This window comes from Chrysemys picta, chromosome 1 (genome assembly GCF_011386835.1).
Source record: "Chrysemys picta bellii isolate R12L10 chromosome 1, ASM1138683v2, whole genome shotgun sequence".
NCBI classification, from domain to species: Eukaryota; Metazoa; Chordata; order Testudines; family Emydidae; genus Chrysemys; species Chrysemys picta.
Window position 1 is genome coordinate 204,431,811 of NC_088791.1, and position 13,968 is coordinate 204,445,778.

Genomic DNA, 13,968 nt, shown 5'->3' on the forward strand with positions numbered 1-13,968 from the left:
CCCCTGGCAGAGAGACCGTCTCACTATCCGTCCTACTACTTTTTGAGCAAATATTAGAAATACCTGAAGGTGTTCCAAAAAAGCAGAGCCATTAATGGATTCACCCACATCCACTACACACATCATTAATTAAAGAAGGAATGAAATAGTACAGATTATGGAATCTCCATTACAAACTCTTACAGTTTCTCCCAGCCAGCTCTACCTTCTCTAACAAATCAATAATTCTTTCCCCATCAAAAAATTTATTCTCTCAGTTCACCCCATTATCAGTACATCATTCTCAACCATCAAATGAATTAACTCCCTTCCTCTCTGTCATTAGATTTGTTCAGTTGCCCATCATCAAATACAAATTATTCAGCCTGTTCAAACCCTTTCCATCAAGGAATCAATTAATTCTGCCCCAAACATCTTTCCAGAGCCTTTTGCTGCTTCTGTCCTCTCCTTCTACCTGTTTTGGGCTGATGACAGAGGGGGGAGCAGGATCACTGGGAGCTTCACCTCCTCGGTCCACAGCCATGTGAGGATACGCGGTTGATTCTTGCCTCGGCTACGATAGAGTGGGAGCTCTCCCTTTGCTTCTGCTCTCAGACTATGGCAGGCAATGGAGAGAGTGAGGAGATCCCAGAACAGAGCTCCTTCTTTCAGGAAGCGGGGAGGGCTGGGAGTAGGGCTGGACAGGACAGCTTTTTCACTGTCCTTGGTACTGGCCAGCTGTGGAAAGGACAGATGGTGACTCCAAGCTGGTGATAGTTGGCTGTGGAATGGGATGGCAGCAATTCCCTGCTCAAGCCCTGCTTGGGGCCAAGCAGCAGTAGTAGCATGTTGCTGTTGCAATCCCTTCTTGGGCTTGCCCAGGAGCAGATGATCGTTGCGGGGCAGTGAGGGTAAACTCTATCAGTAATGCCCAAACTGCCAGCTATGTTATGCATCATGCATCTGATGAAGTGGGTTCTATCCCACAAAAGCTTATGCTCAAATAAATGTGTTAGTCTCTAAGGTGCCACAAGGACTCCTCGTTGTTTTAGCTATGTTACAGGCACTGTGTAGCAGGGCTGATATACTGTGAGGTGCCATACACCTGGTTGCCATGGGGATACTCCTGGCCTTACAGGCTATAGATGGCACACAGCAGAGGGAGGAGGTACATATGGGGAGAATGCAGGCTTCTCAAGAGTTAATTCAGATAATCGCCATACCTAAAAGAGGCAGAATGTAGGGTTCTCTGCATATGCTCTGTGATCCCACAGTACTTCCATTTTTTTCCAGGTGCAGCAGCAAGTAAAAGGGCTCGGAAGAGCATGGCAACTTCTGAGTACAGTAGAACCTCAGAGTTACGTGCACCTTGGGAATGGAGGTTGTTTGTAACTCTGAAATGTTCATAATTCTGAACAAAACATTATGATTGTTCTTTCAAAATTTTACAAGTGAACATTGACTTAATACAGCTTTGAAACTTTACTAGGCAGATGAAAATGCTGCTTTCCCTTTTTTATTAGTAGTTTACGTTGAACACAGTACTGTACTGTATTTGCATTTTTTTTTGGTCTCTGCTGCTGCCTGATTGTGTACTCCCAGTTCAAAATGAGGTTGTGTGGTTGACTGGTCAGTTTGTAACTCTGGTGTTTGTAACTCTGAGGTTCTACTGTATGGTGTTGGTGGGTGTTGGGCAGGATGGAAAAGGGGTCAGAACAGGGAGGATTTGTGTTTGTGTGGGACAGTTCTAAGCCTGGGTGGCTGGTGGGAGAGGGTTCCGAGTTGAGGGGGTAAGTCTGAGCTGTGGAGTGACTGGGTAGGAAGTGGAAGGGCTGTCAGTCTGGCAGGATGGGGATGTTTTGGAGCTGGTGGAGGTTGGTTTGTGGGGAGCTTGAGAAGGGTCTGAAAAAGGAGAGAGATGCCCTAGGTTGGCAGCATTGAGGGCTGGTGGAAATCAAATCAGTTTGTGAATGAGTATGGGTGTATTGCTAGTGGGTGTGTGGATGTGGTAGAGAGAAACAGTAAGAAGGATAGTAGGGTAAGTGATAAATAGATTGTAGGGACAGAAATTGGGAAGTAGAAAGAAGGTGAGAGGTCACATAGGGATAAATATTTTTCTCTCTTTCTGAAATGGGGAGGAGTTACTAAAGGAGCGTGGATGCCCCTTTTTCTTTCCTCTTTTCTACCAAAACACTTCCCCATGACAAGCCCCTTCCCCCACACAGGGTCCAGTTTTTCACTTCAAAAGCACTAGGGAGGGATAGAGGAGGAATGCGGGTGTGCGCACGTAGATGGTGGTGGGTGTAGAGGGAGGTAGCTACCTGAAGCCACACTGCTTATTCTGGGCACTAGCCCACAGTATGCTTGCTACTAACAGCTGGTGATTACACTGATTAATGTGACCAGTTGAGAGGGTGATGTAGAACGTGACAGCCAGGGGGAGAGAAGAACAATAGAGAATTAATATGTGGGGGGTGAAAAGGTAGGGTAGTAGGAGGCAACAGAATTGGATGATTATAAGGACACAAAATGGCAGGAGAAGGAAAATAGTGGGTTAGTAACATCATTTAAGTACTGAAAATTGGAGCAAGTGCCACCCATATCGTCACCAGTTCAACTTACTGCAGTCTACTGAGGGTTACCTTACCATGGTAAGATGTGGTATCTGGTTGACTGTGGTATATTAGCGCTCATGCAGCTAATATGAATGACAGCTACAAACATTTGGGGAATCTTTCTATTTTTGTTTACCATGGGGTGATTTTGATTGACACATTCTTATGAAATAAAGAGAAATGTTAGGTTAGAGTGTTCAGTTTGTATTGTAACTTTACCTCCTGTTGGTAAAAATATGAAAAGAGCAGATGGCTATATGCAGATTGCAAAGTGTTGTTTAATAAATGTAACTATTAACTTGTTTGTAAACTCATTCTCTGACTTTAATTCATAGCTTTAAAACCAGAAAAAGTTAAACTTGCTGCTTGCGGGAGAAACCACACTTTAGTTTACACAGGTATGTAATCTACATTATTTACATACGAGGGAAATATTTAAGGCAAAATTCTGCCCTTGGTTTCATGCATAGTTCTAATTCTATAATGGGAGCCCCCTATGAGCATCTAGGGGGAAAATGTGGCAGTGAAAATTCAACCACTTGTCATGCATTCTGTGCTCTGAATTCCTGAAATAGCTTTTCCATGCCATGGTGTTTATATAGGAATTTGCAAACAATAGCCAGCTTGAAGAATTTCCTCCTGCCCGATTTTGATGTGAGGGTAACACTTTTGTATAACTTCAGAAAAGGTCTGGATATACAGCACATAACCTTTAGAACCCTCTTCTAGTCTTCCTAAAAGGCAATATGCTCTGTCTCCCACTCTTGGGTTTGAGAAATTGGTTTGCTAAGCTTTAGAAGTTGGCACTTTCATTTTACAGAGATAATATGCAAGGATTGATATGTTTTTAAAATTTGTAGAAAGGAACTACCCTCTATATGGCACCAATCTTTGGAGCCTACAGTGATATGAAGAGAGTGGTTGATTTACTAAGGTTTTAATACATGTGTGAACTCAGGCTATAGTAAATTATTCTTACAATATAACAGAACACTTTAATAAGGATTGACTATATCAAATTGAACAAAGTACAGATTTACAACTTGAAACAGGTATTGTGGCTGGATAATTTTTATGACCACCATTAACATTTGTCGTTATGCACGTTAAAATAACATTAAGGGTAATTAAAATTCATGCTTCAGGCACAAGCTAATTAACCCTGGGTTAAGAAAGAAATTCTTTCCCCTACCCTTTTTATGGTGGTGTACACCTGGAAGCATCTATTTATCTATCTTGGGTACTTATATGGTCCCATCACCATAGTATCTTAGTAACGCACAAACTTTAATGTATTTATCTATCACAGCACCCCTGTGAGATAGGGAAGTGCTGTTATCTCCGTTTGACATCTGGGGAATTGAGACACTGAGAGGCTAAGTGACTTGCCCAAGGTGTCACAGGAAGTTGTGGTAGAGCAGGGAATTGAACCTATGCCTCAAGTCCTAGCCTAGTGCCCTAACCACTAGACCATCCTCCCTCTTTTGGAGCTTCTTTGCCTTCTTCTGAAGTATAAGGTGCTGTTGACGTCCAGTGGGAAGATACTGAACTAGATGGACTATTGGTTCAGACTGGTATGACAGATCCTATATACTATATATACTATAACTGTTTTGAGATGTATTTGAAAGAAATGAGAACTGAAATCTAAAACCTTTTTGTTACAATTATCATTTGATAAAGTCTTAGAACATGTACAGTAATAGTGTACATGAGATTTTGTTTTTTTGAAATTTTACAATATAGAAAAAATTTGCAACACTAGAAGTACGATACATACTGTAGCTACAATGACTATAGTAATTGATTAAAAGTGCAGTGTACGAGCTAAGTATTATTAAAGCAAGGATATATGTATACAGTATTTTTTCCAAGGTAGTGGTGTAATGAGAGATGGAACCTTTTACCTCTAGGTTACCTCCCCACCTCCTTCAGACCCACCTTCAAGATTCTCTTCTGCTGTGATGCTTACCAGAAATCAGCCAGATTGGCTAAGTCAGAAACAAAATCAATGGGACTTATGTTCCTAAGACACTTGGGTGCTTTTGAAAATCCCACGTATGCGTACCTAAATATGGGTTTAGGAACCTAACATTAAGGTCCAGATTTTTAAGAATTTTGGTCTCTGAATGCATAACAATTCATAATAACAAAAGCAAAAGCCTCGCAAACCCCATCACCTATTACTTTTAAATGATTCAGATCCAGGGTAAAGCGATTAAAGAAAACACTTATTTAAAAAAAAATAATAAATTGGATTGAATATTTGTACAACTAATTTGAAGAATTGTGCTATTGTAACTTTACATTAACATTTATAATGAACTAAATTAAGCTTTTTAAACAAAATCCCACTACTAGTGGGCTCTCATTTCAATTTTCAAAACTGCTATACACACACACACACAAAAAAACCCTGACAAAAATTTGAAAAGGCTTTGATCCTGCAAATCCTTAAGTGGGTATATTACTTTGCTTTATGAATGGTCCCACTGACTTCAGTTGGACTACTCATATACTTAAAGTTAAGCACAGGCATAAACGTTGCAACATCAGGGGCTAAAACTGTATTTTTAATAACTTGTCTTAGTGGCATAAAATCTTTGTCACTTCAAGACAAAATTGCTACATTGTTAACCCTGGCACAAGTTATTTAGTCTTTCAGTACATTAACGGTGTTATTGTGAACTGTTATGTGCACAGAGATCAAAATTCTTAAAAAGTAGGAACCTAGTATTACATGTAGGCACACATGTGTGGGATTTTCTAAAGCACCGAAGTGCCTTAGGAGCTCAAGTCATGTTGACTTCAAACAGCAAACCCCGATGGATGAGTACAGCCTGGTAAAACATTTCAGCTGTCTTGTCTTGAGGAGGTTCAACATATGGGAAGAGGGTGTCTGGAAATATAGCCTGGGCTATCTGCTTGTCGATTCTGTGGTGTTCTTCCACTAAAAGTGTTAGTGAGGCCCTGGGCTAAACTCTTTCATCACAGATGAGCATTTTAAATATTAAACTCTTTAGTAGAAGAAATATAAAATCTGAAATTATTTTAATTAGGAAGCTAAAGAAACAAGTACAAAACATCAGCTTTGCCAATTTAAAACTGGATTGAGGAAAAAAAAAATACAGAGCTAGCAACAAATAAATAAAAATCTGATTGAAATAATAGTACCTAGGTCATATAGCACTTTTCATCAGTAGATGTCAAAGCACTTTAGAAGGAGGTCAGTATAAAAAAAAAATTAAGAATGATTTAACTAAAAAGATTTTTAAATTAAGATATTATTTTTATCTACCCTGTTCAAAACCATCAAGCTATGTACATAACTAATTAGGTGATTTTAATATTGTTACCCTGGCCATGCCTCCCCATTTGCTTCCAGTTTTCTCACACTTGCTTATTATGTTTTGTTTTAAAGTAGCTTGTAAACTATTGAGGCAAAGAAGGTGTCTCTCTATGTGTGCACATAGTACCTACTACAATGGGCCCCCAAGACTGGAGTGTTTTGTTGTTATCACAACGTAAATTAATAAGAAACCAGTCATACAACTTAATTCATTAACTAAATAGCATATATTTTGATAGCATATATTTTCCCAGTTATTTGTAAATGCACTGACCAGTAGTCCATGGCTGTATACCAAGTGATATGTTAAACATCTTTGTAATGCTGCTCCTATATACAAACATAATTTTATTACATTTTAAAATCCAATAAAAATTGCTTAGGTGAAGTTCAGCTGTAAGTAGAGTCCAACATAAAGCCTGTGCACCACTTAAGCCCTTGAAATAGAGTTTATCTGGGACTGAAGGGTGGCAAAGGTCTTGAATAGCTCTCTGCATAAAGCTGAATTTTACCTGTAGTGATTCGTAGTCTTCAGAGGAACTTGGCCCTCTGCAAAATTAGGGTAAAAAAATGTATCTTGTATTACTCAGTTGGAATATTCCTTGGGATTCTTGTGTAACACCTGAGTTACTTTCATATACTTTGTAACGTCTGAGTTTTTCAGTTTTTTTCAGAGCAGATTAGATTCTCCTGATATCCTTACTGTGTTTTACATTTTTAATGTAGTGTGTCTTGAGGGAGAACTAAATTATAAAGAATCTTTTTTTTTTTAACCTTTATGTACAAGCAACAGTCCAACTGGAAAATGTAAAACTCTTTTTATGTACATATGTGACAGAGAAACAAAATCTGATGTACCAGAATTGAAGAAAACAATCAGTGACAAACTTCACCCTAATTTTAGCTAGTTACCAAAAGGCTCTTTTTTTTTAGTTTTCCATTCATCTATAAGTTGCCTTTGATAACCTGGACTTTTCAGCTATTACTCAGCCTGCAGACATTTTTAAGTCAAGGCTCTTCGAAGGTGATTTTATGTCTCTTGAGCTTTAAAAGAACTAGAGAGTATGTAGAGTTCCTTCACTTTTGACATCTGTCCCCAAGCTGAGGGAAAACCCAGCCTTCTCTGGATGCATGTGTATTCTAAAATGGAAAGGAAGACTGTTAGAACTTCCCCGTTCAAAAGTGCCCAGGAAAGCTTCCTCGGGACATACAGCAGCAACTCATAATATCAGTGTTAAAATATTTTAGGACAGCTTAGCACAGCTTTTTTTGCAATACTTTTTCTGTAGGAAGAAATGGAGCTCAAACTTTCTGATTTGCTGTCACTTACTCTACATATTACATGTGCTTTTCTATGTGCAGAACGAGGACATGTATATGCTGCTGGAGGTAACAGTGAAGGGCAGTTGGGATTAGGTGACACAGAGGAAAGAAGCACGTTTCATCTAATTAGTTTTTTTACCAACCAGTACAAGATCAAACAGCTGGCAGCTGGATCTTACACATCAGCAGCACTAACCGGTGAGAGCAACAGCTAATAACAAATGCCTATACCGTGAAAAGGTAAAAAAACATGTTAACAACATAGTTTATCCTTTGACAGCCCCATTGACCCTGACGGAAGCCTTACACCATGATCATTTGCTTTTCAAAAGCAGTAATTAGCAGTGGAGACTTGATAAGTCTGTGTGGTGGTAGAAAGGCTTTCAGCGATCTGATGCTAGGCCCCTTTTCTTCCTTTGCAATCTCATTCATGTCTCTTTCACAAATCCTACCTTATAGCAGCCAGTAAGAGGTGTGCTAGGCTATTTTCCTTTCTACCAATGGCTAAGGCTCTCCTCGGATTTGCGAAGCGGCCCTGTGCAGTTTTAGTTCCAAATACTGCCCACCCTGCAGCTAGAGAGGTTTTGTGCAGAGCTAGCTTCCCACAACTTGGCATTGCTGTACAGAGAAGGCTGGATGGTGGCTGAAGATTATTGTATCGTTCCTTTGCCTCAGCCACTCCTTATTGCTGACATGGGTCTCTGTGCAGATGAGACTGTGTCTGAGACAAATAGGAGAACAGCTACTCTAGTCAGCATGAGGGAGACCGAATGAAGTTGGGGTGAGTGGGAGAGGGATAGGAGAAGAAGAGAATCAGTGGGGTGAGTGGAAAAGCTGGGATAGAGAATCAATTTGGAGGAAGGAGAAATGGGAATCCTATTGAGGAAGCAAGTGGAGACATGCCATCCTGAAGTTACTAATAGGATAGGAATAAGCCTAACATCCATAACATTCCACAGACCACCAGCAACTTGGGAGTCTGACATCCTCCAGTCGTATTGCTTACTGGAGAAACATGTCTGGAAATAAATATTAAATGTTGCCATCTCTGGTCTTATACTACCTGGTCACTAAATATTCCATGGCACATTTCAGAAGATTGTGAGGGATGGGATGCCATGGTATCCCTGGCCCCATGCTTTTGCTATGTTTGGAGTGCCGGTTGATAGCTGTCCTCATCCTTCAGCAATGGCTATGTTTTAGCAGCGTCATATAGAGTGTGTGAACTGCCTCTGGATGGAAGCCACAAGTAAATGTAAATATTATTGTTAGCCCAGCTTTGGTTTTAAATCTGACTTTCTGCCATTTTATTTTAGAGGATGGACAGCTTTTCGTGTGGGGTGACAATTCTGAAGGTCAGATTGGCCTGGCTGGTGAAACCAGTGTGTGTGTACCTTGGCAAGTGGATGTTGGAAAGCCTGTTTCCTGGGTCTCCTGTGGATATTACCATTCTGCTTTGGTAACAAGTAAGATGATCTACTGTGTAATAGAGCTAACTAAACCAATGGGCCTCAAATTGTGGTCCTTATTTTCATCTGCTTAATTGCATTAAAAATAGCTAACGACACATTAAATACTTCCCTAATGATATATGCCATGGGTACATTATATGATCACAAATACAAAGGGAAATGGTCTGTACACTTCTGAATTAGAGGTAAGTCTTGCAGGAACAATCTCTCTAAAATTTGCTCCATGCTATGAAATGATTTGGGAAACTGATGTATTCTGTTCATGATTCTTTATTGTAACTGAATTAATACTATAATGGGAAAACAAATTACAATGAGGGTTAGTGTGTGGACAGTGTTATGGAAAAGGGCATAATACTGAATGAATGTCTTATCACACTGATTTTATTTTAGTGAGACATATGACAAATACCTTAGAATCATAGAATATCAGGGTTGGAAGGGACCTCAGGAGGTCATTTGTCCAACCCCCTGCTCAAAGCAGGACCAATCCCCAGACAGATTTTTGCCCCAGATCCCTATATGGCCCCCTCAAGGATTGAACTCCCAACCCTGGGTTTAGCAGGCCAATGCTCAAACCACTGAGCTATCCCCTTAGGTGAATTCGATTTCTATTTTGTTCAATAATCCAGCATCTCTGAGACTATTCATATTTGCTCATGTGTACTGACCTTCTTCTCTTCTGCCTTTCCCTCCCTTCTCCAAAAAATGCAAATCTCAAATGGGCACCTATCACATTTTTCAGGAAAATGCATCTTTCCTGCTAATTTGCTGCCTTAATTGTCAAGGTTTGATGCTATAAATTTGAATTTCTGGGGCAAACTGAACATATGCTGTATAAAGTAGAAATGTCTTCAGGGAATGAGTGCTATGTATGGCTGTTTACAGCTGTACAATAAAAAAAAAGTTAAATATTTTTAGAAAGCATGCTGAAAATAGACATCTGGAATTTTGTCAAAGCAGCATCAAAAGATTTAACAGGGAGCATAATGTATCAAAAGCAATAATCCACCCATGAAAACACATAAGCTTGCTGAGAATTATGAAGATATGTGCAGCTCAAAGGAGGCAAAGAAGGGAGGAATCTGCAAAGACTGTTAAGATCTGTGTTTCCTTCAGGGAAATAATGACAGTTAATATACAGATAATTTTTACTGTGCAGGATTTGGGCTAGGAGGCACTCTGACATTTGTATAGCTCATTTCCCCTCTCCTCTCCCCTCCCCAAAATCACATTGCCTGATTTGATTGAATTAAAGTGAAAATGATATTAAAGGCATGGACAACTATTTATTCTCATCATATGTGTGGACCCCAAATAATACAAAGTCTTTAATCTTATCTCAGTCCCAATAGAGTACTAAAGACTTCAGTAGATCATTAATTTTGGATTACAGACCTTTTAACAGGCATCCAGAAACTACATCTGGTGCTTTACTCAACCTGCTTGATAAATGACAGATTTCTACAGATAACATCTGTGTGGATCCCTGAGAGTATGCCACAAACAGAATGAAAGCATTTAGTGACTATAAAGTATATGTAGTAGGGTGTTTTGCCTATAGTATGCAACTTTGTATTAATGATGCTTTCTTAAAATAAATAAGTTAAATGCTTATGATTGACCAAGAAGTTTAGCAGCCATTAAATATTCTTCAGCTTCCAAGCACCACAATCTACAAATAGATGTGTATGTCAAAACCCCCCAGCTCTTCCAGGGCATAGCGAGAAGGTAGTATACTAAATACTTGATGAACAAATGGTTTTTGATAGCTTACTATGATGTGGAGCCAAAAATTGAGTTGCTAATTTGGCCACAGTAGAATTTAGTAGAACTATAATCCAAATTTTTTAGCCCCGTGAGAATTTAACCCAGGAGAGAGGTTTGAGAGATACTTGCACATACTTAATAGCCCTAGCTGTCAGACTTGATAGACTTTCTCAGCATGCCAGTACTAGATCAAGGTGTTGGGCCCATGGAAAAATATTTAACTTTTTTTTTTTTTGTAAGTGTTTTAGCAGTCAGATATCTGAAGAGGGATATAGTGTATCTGGTGTCAAAGAAGGTTCATGTTAACTTAATGGATTAAATTCTACCATGTGGGTAAGTGGGCCCTACTGAAGCCAAGAAGAGCTTTGTGCACATTTGTGAGAGCAGAATATGGCCAAAAGTGTATAATAATAAATCTTTTGAGCTTTGGTCTAGCCACTACCACTGATAGGTCTTCTCCATATGCAGATCAGGCAGAAAGATGGCCAGTTACTTTCTTTGTAGTCTTTGGATCATTGGCTGCTCTCCTTTTCTCCCACTCTCAATTTTTTCTCTTGTTTCACTAAGGAGAAGCAGCAAAGATGGCTTTTGGCTTTTAGTCCTATTTGGACTTTTTCTGTAGTGTGTTTGCCAGCTTTTCTTTTTCTTTCTTTCTGCCCTTTCAGCGGTAGGACTAAAATTTATGTATATTTTTGTGATTACACTGTTCAGGGTCATATCTATTGGGTTCTCTTGCCAAATCTATAAGCAAGGAGGTGCTTCTGGGAATAGATGTAAGACATGGCTTACCTCTGCAATGCAGATACCCCCTCTGCACAAGAATGGGCTGAGGGGAATGGTGTGCCTGCCCACTACCCTGGTCCCCCATGCAGAAATGGATCCTCTATGTCAAAGGAGAATTTGAATGATGTTTTGGATTAGAACTCCCCTTGTGCTTTTCCCTTGCCAGAAGCAGGTAAGATAGACTTTCAAGCCCCCACGATGGCATCCTTGCTAAATGATTCTTTGATTGACATAGGTAGAAACCTTTGGAGAAGCCCCTCTAAAGAGTGCTTTGCAGGTTCCCATGGGTCCCTTTCATGTGTGTTCCTTATTTTCATGGAACTGTTTTCAGCCAAGCTTGGAAGTCCGCACTTCACCAAGCTCCTTCATAGACCTCTGCTGTGTGAGAGGTGCTATTATTTGATCCAGAGGTACAGCCTTCAGAATCACATAGGAAAGGAATGTTCAAGTCATGTCACATATCCCGTAAAGTTGTGCCAATAGTGGAAGTAGAAATGGAGACTGTGCTCTCTTCTCGAATGATTCCAAAAAGGAAAAGAGTATTCTTAACTGCAAATGATACAGGAGATAAATTCCTGAAGGGAGTCCCCAGGTACATCCCTGGCTAGGTCCATGAGCACTATGTTGGCTACAGAAATGTAGGAAGCCTGACTGTTGTTGCTCTCTCTCCCTGTCCCTGCCCCATGAATGTCTCTGTAGCAGCATGGACCAAATCTTTCTCTGTTCCATTAGGGCCATTAACTTCCCAAAAGCTTGTTGCGGGGGGGGGGGGGAAGAGTCAAGAAATGTCATCATTTGCCCCCTCCCCACAGTTATTATCCAAATGTTGGAAGTTGAGAAGTTTTGACCAGCTCTGTTTGGACAAAAATATAGAAGGGTCATTAGTATGTAGACTGCCTCCTCTACTTCCAGACCATGCATGGAATGGCTCTCCGCACAAGAATATTTCCTGTGTAGAAGCTCAGCTTCCCAAAGAATTCTGAAACTTCACTAATAATTTTCTGGTTGCTCTTGGGCACTTAGGGTTTGCTTATGCTCACAGCAAATGTTGGTTCCTCTGTCATAATGCAAGAGACCTCTCTAGCCACATCAGTGGTCAGTAAGAGCCTTAGCATGTACCCCACGGTCCATCCTTTCCAAATACACTTTCAGATATTGAGTTCCTTTCCTTCTAGCTATTTCAGCTGATTTGGGCTGCAATACATGCTTCAGCTCCTCTGGATCACCATGTGTGGAATCCTGGGGCTACTGGATCTGTAAACACAATTCCTATGTTGTCTTCCCTGGCCTACCTTCCTGGTGCCTATTCTCTATTGGCTTATGTGGGTTGGCATGAAGATCCCCCTCCTAACCCCTCTCAGTGGGGGGTGGGGGGAGTGGGGCGGAAGATTTTCCTTTTCATTTCTAAGATAGGCCCCTCTGGGCCAGGGTGTAGTAGGACAGAGGGCCCTTCACATTAGGGAGAATTTTACCTTTTTGAGACATTTGGGAGAATTTTATCTAACAGAGAGATTTGATATTAGAAAAGCTGAGTAAATAATCATATTAGATGGAAGCATTTTGGATTGGACTTGCCAAATATCTAAACTTAATATATTTGTAAAACTGTACTCAAATCACCTGACTTTGGAGCTTTGTAGGACTTCTTATGTTTATTTGAAAGTTATGCTTCAACATTTCCTAAACTGCTTTTGCCCAAGAGGGTCTTCTTAATGTATTCACAAATTTACTGTAGTAATTGGGGCTATCTTTCTTAGCTGGATTATGAAGTTTAGAAAAGAAATTGAATAAGCCTGGTTAGTTTGGGAAGTTAATGGAAGATTGATCACTTGAATCTATAACCCTTTTAATTAGGATTGTGAGCAGGTTAATAGATATGGTGCACTGGTGTTTTTCCAGATTTATGAAAAATGGATGCTGAATTTTAAAAAGAATGCTTTAAATTTTAAATTTTTAAAAAGAATGCTTTAGCTTCTTTTGAGAGAGAGCTGCACATGAGATTCTAACAGCCAGTAGCTCACTGACTTGATTCTAGAAATAAATGAGATACACTTAAATAGAGATGCATAAAAATAATGACTTGTGTTTTTCAACATTTGCAGCCATTGATTTACTCTTTTCTTTCTCTTCTTTCACCCCAAAACACTGGGGCCTCTCTGATAATCCTTAACAGAATCCCGAAGTAAGAGCCTGGTACTGCAGCCTCTTCTGTATCATTCTGACCCCGAGTTGCAAAAAGTGTTAGATTATCTAATGGATTTACAGAAACTTTAGGAATGGTTACAGTTTTCACATTATCTTTGTTATGGAGGCACTAGTTGTGATTCCATAGTTAAGGTAGTGATCCGTTTTGCACTTAACGCAGGGATTCAATTCTGTTTTACAGGTGTTCTCCTCAAACTTACAACACTTACTTTTTGAGTACAGAATTAATTTTCTGAGGATATACAAATAAATCCATTAGCTTTTTGCATTGAGATGAATTAAACTGGGTTCTTTATGAAATTTAGCATCTGGGGTCTGTCTTTTTTGTCCCAAAGGATCTTAGCAACAGAGTAACACACACTTCAAACTTTTCATATAGTTAAAATTAATTGATATCTTGTGCATAGGCTGTATTTGAAGAAATTAGATTGTAATTAATGTATTAGGCTACAGACAGTCTCAAGTCAACAGC

The 13,968-nt window shown here is 39.7% G+C and overlaps 2 protein-coding genes across 5 annotated transcripts in view; one reads left to right on the forward strand and one right to left on the reverse strand.

The window, feature by feature from the left end:
• Positions 1 to 13,968, reverse strand: part of LOC135978000 (uncharacterized) — a 1,156,726-nt gene that overhangs the window by 878,330 nt on the left and 264,428 nt on the right. The window lies entirely within an intron of this gene.
• Positions 1 to 13,968, forward strand: part of RPGR (retinitis pigmentosa GTPase regulator) — a 95,654-nt gene that overhangs the window by 12,438 nt on the left and 69,248 nt on the right. For all 4 annotated transcript variants that reach the window (XM_065579031.1, XM_024110833.3, XM_065579032.1 and 1 more), the window contains 3 exons: positions 2,930 to 2,992; positions 7,306 to 7,464; positions 8,583 to 8,732. In XM_065579031.1, the coding sequence (XP_065435103.1) occupies positions 2,930 to 2,992; positions 7,306 to 7,464; positions 8,583 to 8,732 (372 nt within the window). The remainder of the gene's footprint in view (positions 1 to 2,929; positions 2,993 to 7,305; positions 7,465 to 8,582; positions 8,733 to 13,968) is intronic.